The 18,697-nt window shown below is 41.1% G+C and overlaps 3 protein-coding genes across 3 annotated transcripts; all 3 read left to right on the top strand.

Moving 5' to 3' along the window:
• The first annotated feature begins 312 nt into the window (after nucleotides 1-312).
• LOC103419393 (OVARIAN TUMOR DOMAIN-containing deubiquitinating enzyme 3) lies at nucleotides 313-10,820 on the top strand. The gene is made up of 6 exons (XM_070820643.1): nucleotides 313-539; nucleotides 651-738; nucleotides 9,107-9,170; nucleotides 9,432-9,537; nucleotides 10,228-10,281; nucleotides 10,594-10,820. The coding sequence occupies exons 1-6, from the start codon at nucleotides 379-381 to the stop codon at nucleotides 10,691-10,693; spliced, it is 573 nt and encodes a 190-aa protein (XP_070676744.1). The 5' UTR covers nucleotides 313-378; the 3' UTR covers nucleotides 10,694-10,820.
• Nucleotides 10,821-11,908: 1,088 nt separating this feature from the next.
• On the top strand, nucleotides 11,909-15,610 carry LOC103433562 (ataxin-3 homolog). Its single transcript, XM_008371826.4, has 2 exons — nucleotides 11,909-12,347; nucleotides 14,473-15,610. The coding sequence occupies exons 1-2, from the start codon at nucleotides 12,102-12,104 to the stop codon at nucleotides 15,391-15,393; spliced, it is 1,167 nt and encodes a 388-aa protein (XP_008370048.1). The 5' UTR covers nucleotides 11,909-12,101; the 3' UTR covers nucleotides 15,394-15,610.
• Nucleotides 15,611-16,719: 1,109 nt separating this feature from the next.
• Nucleotides 16,720-18,697, top strand: LOC103408439 (reticulon-like protein B12). Its single transcript, XM_008347291.4, has 4 exons — nucleotides 16,720-17,132; nucleotides 17,375-17,555; nucleotides 17,882-18,093; nucleotides 18,194-18,697. The coding sequence occupies exons 1-4, from the start codon at nucleotides 17,066-17,068 to the stop codon at nucleotides 18,361-18,363; spliced, it is 630 nt and encodes a 209-aa protein (XP_008345513.1). The 5' UTR covers nucleotides 16,720-17,065; the 3' UTR covers nucleotides 18,364-18,697.

Below are 18,697 nucleotides of genomic sequence, written 5' to 3'. Positions count from 1 at the left end.
CATCAAAAAATGTTTTGTACGCGTAATGGGTAGGGCTACCTATTGAAAATGAGTGTTGCCTCTCGTTGTCCGGCGCGGTACCGGCGTCAATGAGGAATGCTACCTGAAGCATGAGGTTTACCATGCACAAATACTTTCCTCAAAGAGAAGGGAGAAGGAAAACGAGGGATGAGATGGAAAACGATTAAAAAGCCCAGGCCCAATCTGTTTATAGGCGGGACTGGGCTACCCGCGCGTAGGAAATTAAAAAGCCAAGGCCCAAACTACAAACGGCTTCGTCTCGCAGACTACGACGCCGTTTCAACCCCCACGCATTTGCTTTATCCGGTCTTGGACTTCACATCCATCCACGGTCGTCGTCCCCGAGCAGCTTTCTCCATGGCAGAGTCAATTCTCGAGCAGCTAAGGAACGGAACTGCTCGGTTCGAGCTCGCCGCCTCCCCCGTCCTTTCAATTTCAGCTTCCAATTCTCCGGTGAACCCAACGGCGTCGTTCGGGGACCACAGCCACCGGTTCTTCGCTAGAATTGGACCGCCACTGTTAATTTCCCACTCCATGTTTCAGCATTTCGTCGTTTTTAGATTTTCGTTTAATTTTGTTTGACTTCATAGGAATTAAACCCTAAAGTTCGTACCTTTTCGTTTTTACAGAGGCAGAGGATCATCGGCGATGAAGAAAGTTGAACGTTTATCGGTTCAGAAAGTTACCGGCGACGGACGCTGTTTATTTCGTGCTCTGGTATTTTGTGATTTTTTTACATTTCAGACTTACAGCCAGTAAGAGTAAATTTCGATACTTTAGACCACTCTAATGTACTGGAAAGGGATTCAAACTTGTTGGAATTTATTAGGTTTATTTAGGAAATTAATTAGAGATTTGATTTGATTTTGTATTAGGGTATTTTTGGCATTTACGCATTAGGGTTTCTTAGGTTTATTGCTTTATAAATATAGCTTGTAATTTAGTTTGAGAATCATGTTATTCACAATGTAGCCTCTTGGAGTTTATGTAGCCGTCTCGGTGATTTTGTAGTGTTTGATATCAATAATATTTTTAGTTTTGTAATCCGTTTGTTCGTTTATTATGGTATACGCATTCTGATATTCAGCTAAACTTAGGTGGGGGAGGGCGCATTATCCTGAACGGAAAGGGATCTTCAGATCTCTTTCTCTTAATCCATCAAATCAAGGTATCCGTGCCATTAAATTTGATTCAACGGCTGAAGTTATTATAAGTTTATTATGATACAGATTTCCTGATTTGGTGGATTAGGAGGAAAGGGATCCCTTCTATCTTGAACGTCCGCTAAAAGCCTAAAACTAGTAAATTTTGAGCTCTATCCCTTTCTCTCAAACAACAACAACAACAACAAAGCCTTTTCCCACTAAGTGGGGTCGGCTATATGAATCCTAGAACGCCATTGCGCTCGGTTTTGTGTCATGTCCTCCGTTAGATCCAAGTACTCTAAGTCTTTTCTTAGAGTCTCTTCCAAAGTTTTCCTAGGTCTTCCTCTACCCCTTTGGCCCTGAACCTCTGTCCCGTAGTCACATCTTCGAACCGGAGCGTCAGTCGGCCTTCTTTGCACATGTCCAAATCATCGGAGCCAATTTTCTCTCATCTTTCCTACAATTTCGGCTACTCCTACTTTACCTCGGATATCCTCATTCCCAATCTTATCCTTTCTCGTGTGCCCACACATCCCACGAAGCATCCTCATCTCCGCTACACCCATTTTGTGTACGTGTTGATGCTTCACCGCCCAACATTCTGTGCCATACAACATCGCTGGCCTTATTGCCGTCCTATAAAATTTTCCCTTGAGCTTCAGTGGCCTACGACGGTCACACAACACGCCGGATGCACTCTTACACTTCATCCATCCAGCTCGTATTCTATGGTTGAGATCTCCATCTAATTCTCCGTTCTCTTGCAAGATAGATCCTAGGTAGTGAAAACGGTAACTTTTTGTGATCTTCGCTAGATTGCTCCGGTCATTAGTGTGGATAAGTATATAAATGGATAGAGATAGGAAAGCAAACACAAGATGTACGTGGTTCATCCAGATTGGCTACGTCCACGGAATAGAAGAGTTCTCATTAATTGTGAAGGGTTTACACAAGTACATAGGTTCAAGCTCTCCTTTAGTGAGTACAAGTGAATGATTTAGTACAAATGACATTAGGAAATATTGTGGGAGAATGATCTCGTAATCACGAAACTTCTAAGTATCGGAGTGTGGTGTCGTCTTGACTTGCCTTATCTGTCTCATAGGTAGATGTGGCATCTTCTCTGGAAGTACTCTTCCTCCATCCAGGGGTGGTATCTTTAACTGGTGGAGATGCACAAGGTAATGTATCAATTTCACTTGAAGCTTACTTGTAGTCTCAAGCTTGGTCAAGCGCGATACAAACCATGTAGTAGGAGTCCCCCAAGTCGCCGAGCTAGGGGGTCTGCTGAAAGAGGTGACAGACAAGGTAAGCAATCAGAGCTCCGACTGATTGTTCACCTTCTCCCCATCTTGCAGCAGCATGAAGGATAAAGAGAAGAAAAATGAGAAGAGATGATATGAGATACTTTTGCTTTTGAAGAAGTAACTTTCCACAGGCTTATTCTTGAACTGAGCTGGAGGGTTTTCTGGTTTCCTCCAGAGTATAAGGCCGACTGAAGAATTTGAGGGTCAAAACAAGTCCATCAAATCTAGAGTACGTTCCACCCTGCTGATATGGGATACTTTTGCTTTTGACAGAGTAATGGATGTATCGGCACGTGTGCTGTTACGCTTGTCGCCACATGCTTCCTTGTATCCTTCGCACTTGCCCTATCTGTTCCTCAAGCAGATGCGGAATCTTCCCTGGAAACATAAGATGTTGAAGATGAGTACTCGAGAGCAATGCCAGGTAAGTAATCAGGTAAGGGGTTCCAGGCAGTCAGTTCCTGGCTGGAAGCTTAATTCCAAGTGCTGACTGATTGCTCTCTTTCTCCTTGTCTTGCAGGTAAAAACAAGGCCAAAGGAAAAGACAGGGAAAAAGCATGATATGGGATACTCTTGCTTTTAACCCTGATGATATGAGATATTCTTGCTCTAGTATAGCTTGTTTGCAGAGGTATTATCGGGGGGAAAGAAAGCTGAATATTTCGAAAGGCTTCGTTGGGAGTGCCCTCTCAGATATGATGAAGGGTTGAGCATTTTTGCAGGTCTGCCTGTCCGTTGGGGATGGAGGTCGACATATATAGGAGTCTCCCTAACAACAAGTAGTAATGCTATTCCTTTACCCTGCTTGGTCATAGCACGGTAGTGGGAGCTGCCAGTTTCACATGTTTTAACTCTGTCAGAGCACTTTGAAAAAGTGGTCTGTGGTATCTGGCTCTCGAGATTCGGAGAACGATGCCTCTTCGATTTTTGAGAAAGCAATCATGCTGGGGGTCTGGCTCTCGAGATTCGTAGAGCAGTGTCTCTTCGATTTTTGAGGAAGTAATCATGTTGGGAGTCTGGCTCTCGAGATTCGGAGGGCGGTGCCTCTTCGATTTTGGAGCAAGCAATCCTGTTGGGAGTGTTGTCTCGAATGTGAGTAAAGGTTGGGCATGTTTGCTAGTCTACCTTGCCACGAAGCACAAAGGTTGACACACAGGGACTTTCCAATTATCCAGCAATGGTACTGTTCCTTTACCCTCTCTTCGCTTTTGAGAGAGTAGTCATGTTGGGAGTCTGGCTCTCGAGATTCGGAGGACGGTGCCTCTTCGATTTTGGAGCAAGCAATCTTGTTGGGAGTGTTTTCTCGAAAGTGAGTAAAGGTTGGGCATGTTTGCTAGTCTACCTTGCCACGAAGCACAGAGGTTGACACACAGGGACTTTCCAATTATCCAGCAGTGGTACTGTTCCTTTACCCTTGTGGGTAATAATATGGTAGCTAGACCTTCAAAATTTATGTGTCTAAACTTTGTTAGTGCTGTTTCTTTGCTATTCTTTTACCTTTCTTGGTCAGAGCGATGTAGTGGGAGCTGCAAGCTTCACGTGCTCAACTTTGGCAGAGAACTTTGGCAAAGTTATCTGTGGTACCCATGAGCTATGGTTGCGTGTGGGAAGTGGGTGATTGAACAGTAAGATTCATGTGCTTTCTACTTCACCAGAAGTCTTCGACAGAATGCCCATAATTTCTGCAAAGCTGAGTGTGCGTGTGACAGGTGCTGACAAGGCTAGAAAAGTAGGTGCCTCTTCGATTTCTGAGATCGGCCCTCGTGGTCTCTGAGCAGCCCAGCTTTTGAGAAAGCGAGCGCCTCTTCAATTGATTCGGAGAACGATGCCTCATCGATTTTTGAGAAAGCAATCATGCTGGGGGTCTGGCTCTCGAAGATTCGGGGAGCAGTGTCTCTTCGATTTTTGATAAAGTAATCACGTTGGGAGTCTGGCTCTCGAGATTCGGAGGGCGGTGCCTCTTCGATTTTGGAGCAAGCAATCTTGTTGGGAGTGTTTTCTCGAATGTGAGTAAAGGTTGGGCATGTTTGCTAGTCTACCTTGCCACGAAGCACAGAGGTTGACACACAGGGACTTTCCAATTATCCAGCAATGGTACTGTTCCTTTACCCTCTCTTCGATTTTTAAGAAAGTAGTCATGTTGGGAGTCTGGCTCTCGAGATTCGGAGGACGGTGCCTCTTCGATTTTGGAGCAAGCAATCTTATTGGTAGTGTTTTCTCGAATGTGAGTAAAGGTTGGACATGTTTGCTAGTCTACCTTGCCACGAAGCACAGAGGTTGACACACAGGGACTTTCCAATTATCCAGCAGTGGTACTGTTCCTTTACCCTTGTGGGTAATAATATGGTAGCTAGACCTTCAAAATTTATGGGTCTAAACTTTGTTAGTGCTGTTTCTTTGCTATTCTTTTACCCTTCTTGGTCAGAGCGATGTAGTACGAGCTGCAAGCTTCACGTGCTCAACTTTGGCAGAAAACTTTGGCAAAGTTATCTGTGGTACCCATGAGCTATTGTTGCATGTGGGAAGTGGGTGATTGAACAGTAAGATTCATGTGTTTTCTACTTCCCCAGAAGTCTTCGACAGAATGCCCATAATTTCTGCAAAGCTGAGTGTGCGTGTGACGGGTGCTGACAAGGCTGGAAAAGTAGGTACCTCTTCGATTTCTGAGATCGGCCCTCGTGGTCTCTGGGGAGCCCAGCTTTTGAGAAAGCGAGCGCCTCTTCGATTTCTGAGATCGGCCTTCGTGGTCTTTGAGCAGCCCAACTTTTGAGAAAGCAAACGCCTCTTCGATTTCTGAGATCAACCCTCGTGATCTCTAAGCAGCCCAGCTTTTGAGAAAGCAAACGCCTCTTCGATTTCTGAGCAGGCGCCTCTTCGATTTCTGAAGCTCCGTCGAGTGCAGATTTTTATAGAGGCTGGCATTAAGTTCCAAAGCACACTTGAATCTCCACCAGTAGAAGCTTCATTCTTGCACTTCTAAGATCTTGATTTGTCCGACCTCTTCTCTCTTCAACACCTTTGAAAATGTCTGGCCCCTCCGACCGTCGTTTTGACTTGAACATTGTTGAAGAGGCAGCCCCGCCTTCTCCAGACAACATATGGCGCCCATCCTTCGTCTCCCCTACTGGTCCTCTTACCGTTGGGGATTCCGTGATGAAGAATGATATGACCGCTGCGGTAGTGGCCAGGAACCTTCTCACTCCCAAAGATAACAGACTACTTTCCAAACGGTCTGATGAGTTAGCTGTTAAGGATTCGCTGGCTCTCAGTGTTCAGTGTGCAGGTTCTGTGTCTAATATGGCCCAACGCCTATTTGCTCGAACCCGCCAAGTTGAATCCTTGGCGGCTGAAGTGATGAGTCTCAAACAGGAGATTAGAGGGCTCAAGCATGAGAATAAACAGTTGCACCGGCTCGCACATGACTATGCTACAAACATGAAGAGGAAGCTTGACCAGATGAAGGAAACTGATGGTCAGGTTTTACTTGATCATCAGAGATTTGTGGGTTTGTTCCAAAGGCATTTATTGCCTTCGTCTTCTGGGGCTGTACCGCGTAATGAAGCTCCGAATGATCAACCTCTGATGCCTCCTCCTTCTTGGGTTCTGTCCAGTACTGAGGCTCCAAATGATCCCCCTCCGGTGCCTTCTCTTTCTGGGGCTCTACCGACTGCTGAGACTTCTCCTAAGCAACCTTTGTGAAGGCTCCGTCTTGTGTGTTTATTTTGACTCATGTATATGTACATATTTGTAGCTGATCGGGGATATCAATAAATAAGCTTTCCTTCATTTCAACGTATTGTGTTAAATACACCAAAGCCTTCTTCGCTAAGTTCTTTGAATTTTCTTTTGTTGAAGCTTGTATGTTGAAGCTTTCTGAGTGGAGCATGTAGGTTGGGGTAGTGTTCCCTTAATTTCCCGAGTGAGGAAAACTTCTCGGTTGGAGACTTGGAAAATCCAAGTCACTGAGTGGGATCGGCTATATGAATCTTAGAACGCCATTGTGCTCGATCCTGTGTCATGTCCTTCGTTAGATCCAAGTACTCTAAGTCTTTTCTTAGAGTCTCTTCCAAAGTTTTCCTAGGTCTTCCTCTACCCCTTCGGCCCTGAACCTCTGTCCCATAGTCGCATCTTCTAATCGGAGCGTCAGTAGGCCTTCTTTGCACATGTCCAAACCACCGTAACCGATTTTCTCTCATCTTTCCTTCAATTTCGGCTACTCCTACTTTACCCTGGATATCCTCATTCCTAATCTTATCCTTTCTCGTGTGCCCACACATCCAACGAAGCATCCTCATCTCCGCTACACCCATTTTGTGTACGTGTTGATGTTTAACCGCCCAACATTCTGTGCCATACAGCATCGCCGGCCTTATTGCCGTCCTATAAAATTTTCCCTTGAGCTTCAATGGCATACGGCGGTCACACAACACGCCGGATGCACTCTTCCACTTCATCCATCCAGCTTGTATTCTATGGTTGAGATCTCCATCTAATTCTCCGTTCTTTTGCAAGATAGATCCTAGGTAACGAAAACGATCGCTTTTTGGTATTTCTTGATCTCCGATCCTCACCCCTAACTCGTTTTGGCCTCCATTTGCACTGAACTTGCACTCCATATATTCTGTCTTTGATCGGCTTAGGCGAAGACCTTTAGATTCCAACACTTCTCTCCAAAGGTTAAGCTTTGCATTTACCCCTTCCTGAGTTTCATCTATCAACACTATATCGTCTGCGAAAAGCATACACCAAGGAATATCATCTTGAATATGTCCTGTTAACTCATCCATTACCAACGCAAAAAGGTAAGGACTTAAGGATGAGCCTTGATGTAATCCTACAGTTATGGGAAAGCTTTCGGTTTGTCCTTCATGAGTTCTTACGGCAGTCTTTGCTCCTTCATACATATCCTTTATAGCTTGGATATATGCTACTCGTACTCTTTTCTTCTCTAAAATCCTCCAAAGAATGTCTCTTGGGACCCTATCATACGCTTTTTCCAAATCTATAAAGACCATGTGTAAATCCTTTTTCCCATCTCTATATCTTTCCATCAATCTTCGTAAGAGATAGATTGCCTCCATGGTTGAGCGCCCTGGCATGAACCCGAATTGGTTGTCCGAAACCCGTGTCTCTTGCCTCAATCTATGCTCAATGACTCTCTCCCAGAGCTTCATTGTATGACTCATTAGCTTAATACCCCTATAGTTCATGCAATTTTGTACGTCGCCCTTATTCTTGTAGATAGGCACCAAAGTGCTCGTTCGCCAACGTTTTCAAAATCCTATTGAAAAGGTCAGTGAGCCATGTTATACCTGTCTCTCCCAAAAGTTTCCACACTTCGATTGGTATATTGTCTGGGCCTATTGCTTTTTTATGCTTCATCTTCTTCAAAGCTACAGCCACTTCTTCCTTCCGGATTCGACGATAAAAAGAGTAGTTTCTACACTCTTCTGAGTTACTCAACTCCCCTAAAGAATCACTCATTTCATGTCCTTCATTGAAAAGATTATGAAAATAACCTCTCCATCTGTCTTTAACCGCGTTCTCTGTAGCAAGAACCTTTCCATCCTCATCCTTGATGCACCTCACTTGGTTTAAGTCCCTTGTCTTCTTTTCCCTTGCTCTAGATAGTTTATAGATATCCAACTCTCCTTCTTTGGTATCTAGTCGTTTATACATATCGTCGTAAGCCGCTAACTTAGCTTCTCTGACAGCTTTTTTCGCCTCTTGCTTCGCTTTTCTATACCTTTCACCATTTTCATCGGTCCTCTCCTTGTATAAGGCTTTACAACATTCCTTCTTAGCCTTCACCTTTGTTTGTACCTCCTCATTCCACCACCAAGATTCCTTTTGGTGTGGGGCAAAGCCCTTGGACTCTCCTAATACCTCTTTTGCTACTTTTCGGATACAACTAGCCATGGAATCCCACATTTGGCTAGCTTCCCCCTCTCTATCCCACACACATTGGGTGATTACCTTCTCTTTGAAAATGACTTGTTTTTCTTCTTTTAGATTCCACCATCTAGTCCTTGGGCACTTCCAAGTCTTGTTCTTTTGTCTTACTCTTTTGATATGTACATCCATCACCAACAAGCGATGTTGATTAGCCACGCTCTCTCCTGGTATAACTTTGCAATCCTTACAAGTTATACGATCCCCTTTCCTCATTAGAAGAAAATCTATTTGTGTTTTTGACGACCCACTCTTGTAGGTGATCACATGTTCTTCTCTCTTCTTAAAGAAGGTGTTGGCTAAGAAGAGATCATATGCCATTGCAAAATCCAAGATAGCTTCCCCATCCTCGTTTCTCTCCCCAAAACCATGGCCACCATGAAAACCTCCATAGTTGCTTGTCTCCCTGCCCACGTGTCCATTTAAATCTCCTCCTATAAATAACTTCTCCGTCTGAGCAATTCCTTGCACCAAGTCTCCAAGATCTTCCCAAAATTTCTCCTTCGAACTCGTATCCAACCCTACTTGAGGTGCGTACGCACTAATCACATTGATAAGTTCTTGTCCTATTACAATCTTGATTGCCATGATTCTATCTCCTACCCTCTTGACATCTACAACATCTTGTACCAAGGTCTTGTCCATCTATCCCTTTCTCTCAAAGTTATAAAATTTATTTAGGTGAAAGGAATGGCTTTGAATAAAGGGGTTCCTCTTAGCCCAAGGCAAGAGAAAGATGATGCAGGTATATGCTGGATTTTTACACAAAAGTTCTCAATTTCAATGTGGATTTCAAGGATTTAGAACTTATCCGATGGATGCCAAGAAAAGAATTGTCGAATTTGTTTGAATATATTATATCAAATTGCTCGATAAATTGGTTGCAAGGAGAATGTTTAGGACTGGTATAGGTTGCACTAATGTTTGGTTTGGAATTTTATTCTTATTATTTTTGGTGGCAAACTGGCAATTGAGAATGACCAAGTAAAGTATTGTGAATTCATAGACGAACTACGGATGGCTGTGAAAGAGGTTATATGCGAAGATGAGGAAGAGCGCCTTAAGTATGAACCTGCTCTGGTTGCAATCATCGTCGATGAGTCCTTAAAGCGGTAAATCTCTATCTTTTTTTTTTTTACTATAGAAGCGGTTTCAGGTTTTGTTGTTCTGGCAGGTGCCTTAGTATGTCGTTATAATGGAAATGAGATGTGCTATCGACACTCTTTTTTACTTTTCACACACCTCTTGTTAATTTCTGTCATTTGATCTTCTTCAATTCATCCGATTTAACGACCGAAAATTAAAGGGTGTGCAAGAAGTAAAAAGGGGTGTGTGAATATCACACCCCAATAGAAATTAATCTCCTATATTTGTAAATTTCTTTCCGCATTTATTGCCAGCGCATCAATAGACCGGATTTCTGGGGAGGAGAGTCCGAGCTGCTGGTCAGTCAGTTTTCTTGATCAGACTATTTCCTTTCTAACACTTTGTCGCTGTGTAAGTATTGTATAAATAGTATCATTGGTTGTCAGCTGTAGATATTGTCAATCAAGTTTTGTTTTAGGGAGGTGGTATCTGAAGTTATCTAATCATTGTAATTTAGCTTTCAATTAAAGGCTTACAGTCCCCAATAGGAGATTATCCATATGGAGGGAGTTGATGTTTTAAACCAAATGCTACTTCTCATAATTGTTGCTGTAATTCGTTTCTCGCAGTTGTTTATGTGAATGTTGAGTTCTCTTTCTCTCTCTCACTCTATCCTGCACGTTTTGTGCGACCTATCACCCTCTTCAATACTGCAGGTGCTGTCAAAGTTATGTGGGCAGCCAATCGCTGTTTACATACCGGAGCATGAGGTATATTTCTCACTTAAAATTCTTACCTTTGTTGATGCCAATGTATCTTTTAAAATTCTTACCTTCATCGACTTGCTAACTATTTGTGCACGGAGCATCTTCATTCATTTCTTCCCCACCTTATAACCCAATATATAATCTTCTGACATTGGCGTCTGGATATTGTTACAAGGGTGGAGATCGTTGGCATTGCACATTTTCTTAGTGTGTGCGTTTATATATCTATTCTAGCAGCGCGTTTTCTCTTCAATTAGTCGGATTGTGACATTTACTGTGTTTTAGTTGTGATCTGTTGGTTCAAATATCTTGTAGCATACAAGTGGTGGACGGGGTTCCGGTTTCATTCCGATTGCAGAATATGGAAGCGAGTTTACTAAAGGTTCTAGAAACAAGGAGCCCAGAAAGGTTGTGAGACTCCTATACAGTGGCAGGAACCATTATGATCTGCTTGTATGAGAGAGAGAGATGCATTTTGTTGTTGTATAACTATCAAGAAAGATTTAGAATTTAATACAAAGTGTATTTTTGTTTTAATTTAATAGCAATGTGTCTTCTTTTGTTTGCCTTTTTTTCTTTGTTTGACACACAAAATTTCGGTTCTTTGACATTTTCGGTTGAGTTACCAAACCGAAACCAGCCCTGTGTACCATATAGCCTAGTCCCTAGTGCTTTCTTTTGAAAGTTCAAAAAGATTATAGGGCTCAAAACTTAATTAAAATTTAAAGAGGCGAGTGGGAAAAATGTTATAAAAGTTCAAAAAGTATCACCAAATTTTTTCCATTTTACAAAGAGGAATGATAAGAATAATTGTCGAAATGTGCATGAGTGATTATCAGTAAATATATGTAAATTTCTTATGTGACTACATATTAATAGTTGAGAGTTGTTTGTTAGAGCATAACCACATTTATATCATATTATTGGCTTTCAAAACATAAATAATTAAAAAGGTAAAAAAATGGGTTACCGCTGTAAATTATTGCTGAATTTTTTTTTAAAACAGTTTTTTGAAAAAGTTGAGACTAAAATTGTGTTTGGTAAATGGAAAAAAAGTGTTTCTTTATTTTTAAAAAAAATTATGAGTCCAAAATAGTAAAAAGCAGAAGCAGCTCTACATCTACTTCTGAAAATCTCGTTTTTTTTCACAACACAACAACGCCAAACTAATCCTTAATTATTTACTTTAACTGAATCAAAGCCAACATGATCCTATTTACTTTAACTGAATCAAAGCCAACATGATCCTATCTGGATCCTTTTGGTGAGGATTTTGGAAATCCGTGAATCGTGTCCGTTCATCATAATACATCGTATGGTTATTTTTTGTCCTGTATTGTTTGTGTTTAATTTTAAATAAAATATTTAAAATAATTTTTTACTACACAATGTACGACGAACGGATATAATTCACGAATCTTCGGATCCGGATTCGAATCGAAGTACAAAATACATCCTTGAAATGGATTGGATTTAGATCTTCCTTCCCACTTCGAGCAAAAACATAAAAAATACAAAAAGCAGAAAGAAACGAACCTTGTCCTCGCGCGTCTTTACACGTGTCATGCACGTGGTTTCTCACCAAAACGCCCTCGTCACATATAAAACGTTAAACTCCCAATTCCATATTATAAAATAAATAAAATAATTAAAATGTAAATAAAACGCAAAATTGGTATTTTTCCTGTCAATTCCTCAATCTTCAATCCTTTTACGCCCTTCTCCCGCAAATCTTCAATCCAGTTTCTACTCAATTCTCAGACACGAAGATTGTGAGAATCTAGGGTTTCCGTTTTTTGTAATTTGGGGATTTTTTTTTTACGATGGAAGGGGCGAGCAACGGAGGGATGTTGTACCACGAGGTACAAGAGTCGAAGCTATGCGCCGTGCATTGCGTGAACACGGTGCTGCAGGGTCCTTTCTTCTCCGAATTTGATTTGGCGGCGCTCGCCTCCGATCTCGATCGGAAGGAGCGGCAGATGATGCTCGTCGAGGGCGGCTCACACGCCGGCGATTTCCTCTCCGAGGAGTCTCACAACGTCTCCTTGGACGGCGATTTCAGTATTCAGGTTAGGTTCCAATTCCAATTCTAATCCTCAAATTTCAATTATTTCTTCCGTCTTTAAGCAAAGTTTCGATTTTTCTGTTTGGAGGTATCGACATTGTCTGTTTTAATTTTTTGCTGTAACTTAAATTTGCTTTTAATTTTTTTTTTTTTACTGATTTATTGTATAATTTGGAACTTTTGACAGAGTTAGTCTGTGATTTTATCGTTTGATTCAGTGGTATAGTAATCTTTGTTGCATTGGGTTATTTGGTTTTTGAATTTAACGTTTGAGCTAGTTGGAGGGGGGAAAAAGTAGAGTCTTTTGTTTTTTGAAACATTTTGAATATATGATTCTCTGTTTGTTAATTGTTTATGAATGTTTACGAATATATGATGCTTTCCATCTGGGTTTTCTTGTCATGGGATTTGTATTAGTTAATTCCATTATTCCACCAGGAGAAAAGCACTGGGATTTGGCTTTACAAAAGATTGATTAGGTGGTTCTTGAACCTTTGTAATGTTATAAGGAGAAAATCGGTTCCGGTGATTTGGACATGTGCAAAGAAGGCCGACTGACGCTCCGGTTCGAAGATGTGACTACGGGACAGAGGTTCATGGCCGAAGGGGTAGAGGAAGACCTAGGAAAACTTTGGAAGAGACTCTAAGAAAAGGCTTAGAGTACTTGGATCTAACGGAGGACATGACACAAAACCGAGCGCAATGGCGTTCTAGGATTCATATAGCCGACCCCACTTAGTGGGAAAAGGCTTTGTTGTTGTTGTTGTTGTTGTTGAGTGCAAGGGAGGGTTTCTGGAATATAGCTGGAGCCATGTTGAATTGAGGTTGATCTTGGCATGGCTTTCCGTGGGACGTATGCCTTGAATAATTTTTGGCCAAGAAAAGCTTGTCACGTGGTTGTTTCATACTAGAGCTGATAGTACCGGTTAACTAGCAGTACCAAACAACTTGATTATTGAGTACTATGATTAGTATTTGGCTTCCATGTGTTTGTGTGTGTGGCCACGTGTACCAAAGGACTCGATCACCAATTACTTTTGATTAGCTGTTTACTTTTATGTGCGTGTGTGCGCACGCGCATGTGCGTGGCCACGTGCATGTGCGTGGCCACGTGTTTTGTGGTATTAACTATCTAGGTTTAAGAGGCAATGATGAAGCCAGACCTGTATTTTAGTAAGACTAACTTGGATGAAGGGCTTTTCACTTGATTATTCCCCTATGTATGCGTGTCTGTACAAATTGGATATGTATACATATGGGATGTTTTAAATGAGGGATAGAACAATTTACGGGTGTAGTATTGTACGAATGATGAAGTTGAGGTCATTACGATGCCTTAGTTAGTCAATCTGTTAATGCTGAGTGAACATATGCAAATGTTCGTACTGAATTATTCTTTGTTCTTCAGTTTTATTATTTTTCACTTGCATGAAAAATTCAAGAGTACCAATACTACTACACTTTACTTTGTCATGGCCTTAACCCTGTGTCTCCCAGTCACAAATCTCTGGTGGAAAATGTGCTTCCTCCAAGGGTATTTTTTGGTTTTCATGTTGGTTTATTTCACCAATGGAAGCTTGTAAGCGACTTGGTCCTATATACTTCGTGATGATTACGCTTCGACATGTTTTGATACACCCATGGAGAGTACAACTTCCCCCAGCATGAGCAGATTGTGGTTACCCTAATTGGCGATGAATTGTATGGATATATGACAGTGGAAAAGCAAAACAAGCTATTAATTAGGTTCTTTTATATGGACTTATTTTATATGTTATTACGTTGAAATGGATTTGCCTTCGGGTTTCCTCATTTGCAAAATAGTAATTACTAAATTTGGAAATATTTTTAGTTCCGTAGCATTTTATTTTGCTGGGTGTGATTCCATTCCATACCGAGTTCATATATTAGTAATTTAGCTTTGTACTGAATTTCCTTATCATTTTATGCTGCCAAACAAAGTTAGTGGTTATATACAAGTATGTAGTTGGTTCTTTTTTGGTTAATTTACTTTTAAGCTTTGATTGTAACAACAGGTTGCAGTTTCATTATTTTTTATCATGATTATTGCTTTGCAAGAGATTCCAGAATTTCCATGATTTGCAAACCATTGAAGTTTTCATTCGCAGGTTCTACAAAGGGCTTTAGAGGTTTGGGATCTGCAGGTCATCCCCCTTGATTCTCCGGTTGCTGAGCCCGCCCAGATAGATCCTGAGCTTGAAAATGCATTTATCTGTCATTTGCAGGATCATTGGTTTTGTATCCGGAAAGTGAGTGGAGAGTGGTATAACTTCGACAGTCTTTATGCGGCTCCATTGCACCTCTCAAAGTTTTACCTTTCAGCCTATCTGGACACACTAAAAGGCTCGGGTTGGAGCATTTTCCTGGTGAGAGGCAACTTCCCAAAAGAGTGTCCCATCTCATCCTCCGAAGCTTCTAATGGTTATGGGCAGTGGCTTTCACCTGAAGATGCTGAGAGGATAAATAAATCCTGCAACTCCACAAAGGCTCAGCCTGAAAGAACAAATTTGAATCCACAATCTTCAGCACAATTTCTATCAAATGAGGAAGCAGATTTGCTTTCAGAAATGGAAGATGAGGATTTGAAAGCTGCTATAGCTGCCAGTCTTATGGATTCTACCCCAGCCATTACCTGTGCTCAAGCCGGAAGCCCACATTATAGCAGCAGAAACCCTCAGGACAGCAACGACAACCCTCAGAACAGCACCCAAAACCCACAAGACAGCACCAACAACTCTCAGAACAGCACCCAAAACCCTCAGGACAGCAACGACAACCCTCAGAATAGCACCCAAAACCCTCAAGACAGCACCGACAACTCTCAGAACATTACCGGAAACCCTCAGAACATTACCGGAAACCCCCAGAACATTACTGGAAACCCCCAGAACATTACCGGAACCCCTCAGAACATTACTGGAAATCCTCAGAACATTACTGGCAGCCCTCAGATCAGCACTGGCAATCCTCGGATCAGCACTGGCAATCCTCAGATAGAAAGTTCAGGGAGCCTTGAGAAAATTGATTGAGCAAAGGAAAGTATATTCTTTCTTAAATTTTATGTTTATGGTTGAGGGCAATGATCTATGTCAGGTTAGACAGTTGATTTACAATCCTTGGTGCAAAGTCATCGCACTTTGCCGCATATACAGCTCTGTTATACTTTATACTTTCGTCAACTCAAAATGTATAAACTTGAAGAAATAACCTCCCAGTTTTTCCATTGGATGATTACAATTTTTTGCATTTTGGTAATACTTCCTCGAGGCATAAGTCATTGGGGATAAGTTTCTGTCACATTTTCTCAAAGGTCTGGTTTTCTTGCCTCATCTGTTGGGGGTAGTTTTTGAGCGGGAGATGCTGTCCTCCAAAGATGCATTCCTCTTCAGGTGACTAGGAAGAGAGGAATGTATCGTTGGTTGTATGCAAGAATCTTTCCTTCTGAAGGTAAGCATTTTCTTTCCATTCCCAAGCTTAGGAGTAGACCAGAAAGAACTAACGTTGACAAGTTTAAACATAATTAAGATAGCTACCTAGTACTATGGTATGACAGTATTCATTTTCATTTATAAGTGAGAGGTCTTAAGTTCGATTTATGCCAAAGACGAATTTGAATTACATTATTGCTAATCTATTGTGAGATTAAGCTCACCTCGTCTCTCTTAGTATAAAAACTATCGTTTGTTAAACAAAAACCATAATTAAGATAACAAACAAGTACTTAATCAATAATTAAATTAGCTAGTACTCTTATTGAATGATACTTTAATTTTTACCCTTAAGATCTCGAGTTTGAACCCTACTCCTCTAATAATAGAGCAACATAATTAAAGATAAATTTGGTAAGAAAGATAAATTTGATAATCTCTTAATTCTTACCAGTATTATTTACCAAAAATAATCGATAAAAAAAATCCAACATCGGAGTGATCGTTCGTGGTCACAAAATGGGCCCACAAGAGCCGACCAACGACCCTAAGTGGACGAGAATATCCTCGAAATGACAGTAGTACCCTTAAAAAGTAGACTCACCCAAGGGTGAAAATGACAAACCGGATATTTAATTTAAGAAAAGCAGTTTCCAGCCAACCTGAGCAGAGCAGCAGTCTGATCTCTCTCTCTCTCTCTCTCTGTTTTCTGCGTAGATAGTAATTGACTAATTGTTGTATATATAAATCAAGGATAAATAAAACCATTTAATAGTTGTACATTTTGGAAAAAAAAAAAAATTAAAAGAAGGAAGGTAGAAAAAAGCAAGAAAAAGCCATGGGAAGACGTTTTTCAGCTGAATGCCACGACTCTCTGTCTCTGACCACCACCGCCCGCAACTTTTAACATTCGTCCGTATATACACAGGACCAGGATCCTCTCCTGAGCTAAGGATGAGGATCCTCCTCATCAATTGGTGTGGGTCGTTGGATGAAAATCCAACGGCTACAAACAGGGAAATCCCTTTAAAGTTATAATAATTGTAGCCGTTGGATTTTCATCCAACGGTCCACATCCCTTGATGAGGAGGATCCTCATCCTTAGCTCAGGAGAGGATCCTGATCCATATACACACACATATATAATATAATATATATACATGGAACCCATTATTTCTCTTTTACTGAGGATCATCTGAAAACTCAAAGCCAACATCTTTATTCGTGTCTTGGAGATCCAAACTGGAATTCCAGGCTGTATTTTTTTTGGAAAATGGGTTCATCCGAAAGGTTGTTCAACAGGCAGAGAACCCTTCACGAGATCCTTGGAGCAAGTCTTGGTAAGTCTGATTTGTTTATCATTCTACTTAAATTGTGATTAAAATTTTGATTAAAATTGTAATCCAGTATTTTGGAGCTCTCAAAGTTAAGTATAGACTCGATGAATGTAGTTCGATTTCACTTTGATATCTGGTGTTGTACTGTATGCATTTAAGATGCATTATGCATCAGGTGTGCCGGTTATCCACAATTCCTTACAAAGTTTTGATCTAGATGAGATCGGATTTTGTGGTTTTTACAGTTGCAGACGTGATTCTGTGGAGGCAGAAGAATGTGACTTTGGTGATACTGTTAGTAACTCTATCTGTTTGGCTGGTGTTTGAGAAGTCTGGTTACACTCTGCTATCACTTGCATCCAGTGTTCTTCTCCTCCTCATCACAACTCTCTTTCTCTGGGCTAAATCCGCCGCCGTTCTTAACCGGTAAGCGCAAAAATTTGTTGCTTCTTGATTTGAACCGAGCTTCTTTTCCTGAATTGTAACATTTATGTAGTTAAATCGGTTGATTTTTTGTTCAGTTCATGTAAACTCATCGTTCTTCATCCAAAACAACTGAACCCCGAACAGGTTTCGTTATAACTTATAAGAAAAACACGAAACATCCTGGTTTGTAGCATTTTTTTTCTTCCTCGGGATGTTTCGTGTTTTGCTGATTTTATCCGAACACCGTCTTAGATTTTGGAATGGCTAGCGTATGTTTATGTGTCAACATTGCCACTCTCAATTCACGTTCCCTACTTTGTAAACAGACCAGCTCCTCCCCTGCCTGAATTGCATTTATCGGAAGAAATGGCAAACGAAATGGCATCTTTCATCCGCATTCGTTTAAACGCTTTGCTCTCGGGTTTCCAAAATATTTCTCTGGGAAAGGACTCGAGATTGTTCTTCAAAGTAGCTACATCTCTCTTGGTGATCTACTTTGTTGGCGGCTTGACTGATTTCCTTACTTTGAGCTACACCAGTGAGTCTAAATCTTCATTTCCATTGGATTGAAGCCATCACTAGATTCAAATGTCGTAATTTTAGTCAGTTGATCTATGTTTTTGTTTTCCGATGTGCAGGTCTCGTCATTGTTCTAACAATTCCGGCGCTCTACGAGAGGTGTGAGGATTATGTGGACAAATATGTGATGATGGGGTACAGGAAGTTGCTGCAGTTGTATGTTAAGCTAGATTATGAGTATGTAAGCAGATTTCAAAACGAGGATTTGGTGAAGAAGAAATTAAGTTGATTTCTCTCCTCTCCTTTCGGGTTAAGGTCACGAGAGTGCCAAGGCGAAGTGTCGAGTGCGGTTTGATTTTTTTTCTTTTTTCGAAACTATATAATACCCCCTTTCGCTTTCTTCCCCAAAGTTTTAATTTTTGTGCCTTGCAAGACAATTTAGGTTTGAGTGAAGTTGCAAGGAGATAGTATCTGAGAGAAATTGTAGAAAATGTCCAGTCAAAGTACCATGAGCTTTTGTAATCTGATGCTGAGTTTTATACCAGGAGTTGAGTCTTACATGTATCCTGAGTTTCATTTCGACTCGAATGAGAACCGTGGCAGTGGAACCCTTCTTGCTTGTA

This window comes from Malus domestica, chromosome 04 (genome assembly GCF_042453785.1).
Source record: "Malus domestica chromosome 04, GDT2T_hap1".
Taxonomy (NCBI): Eukaryota; Viridiplantae; Streptophyta; class Magnoliopsida; order Rosales; family Rosaceae; genus Malus; species Malus domestica.
This window is presented reverse-complemented; position numbering and strand designations above follow the sequence as displayed.

Bases quoted from the DNA above. Each gene is read 5' to 3' on its own strand.
- LOC103419393 (XM_070820643.1), top strand. From the start codon at position 379: ATGGCAGAGTCAATTCTCGAGCAGCTAAGGAACGGAACTGCTCGGTTC. The intron at 540-650 runs GTTAATTTCCCA...TCGTTTTTACAG, and splicing joins GCTAGAATTGGACCGCCACT to AGGCAGAGGATCATCGGCGA. The intron at 739-9,106 runs GTATTTTGTGAT...AAATTTATTTAG, and splicing joins GCTGTTTATTTCGTGCTCTG to GTGAAAGGAATGGCTTTGAA.
- LOC103433562 (XM_008371826.4), top strand. From the start codon at position 12,102: ATGGAAGGGGCGAGCAACGGAGGGATGTTGTACCACGAGGTACAAGAG. The intron at 12,348-14,472 runs GTTAGGTTCCAA...TTTCATTCGCAG, and splicing joins ACGGCGATTTCAGTATTCAG to GTTCTACAAAGGGCTTTAGA.
- LOC103408439 (XM_008347291.4), top strand. From the start codon at position 17,066: ATGGGTTCATCCGAAAGGTTGTTCAACAGGCAGAGAACCCTTCACGAG. The intron at 17,133-17,374 runs GTAAGTCTGATT...TGGTTTTTACAG, and splicing joins GATCCTTGGAGCAAGTCTTG to TTGCAGACGTGATTCTGTGG. The intron at 18,094-18,193 runs GTGAGTCTAAAT...TCCGATGTGCAG, and splicing joins CCTTACTTTGAGCTACACCA to GTCTCGTCATTGTTCTAACA.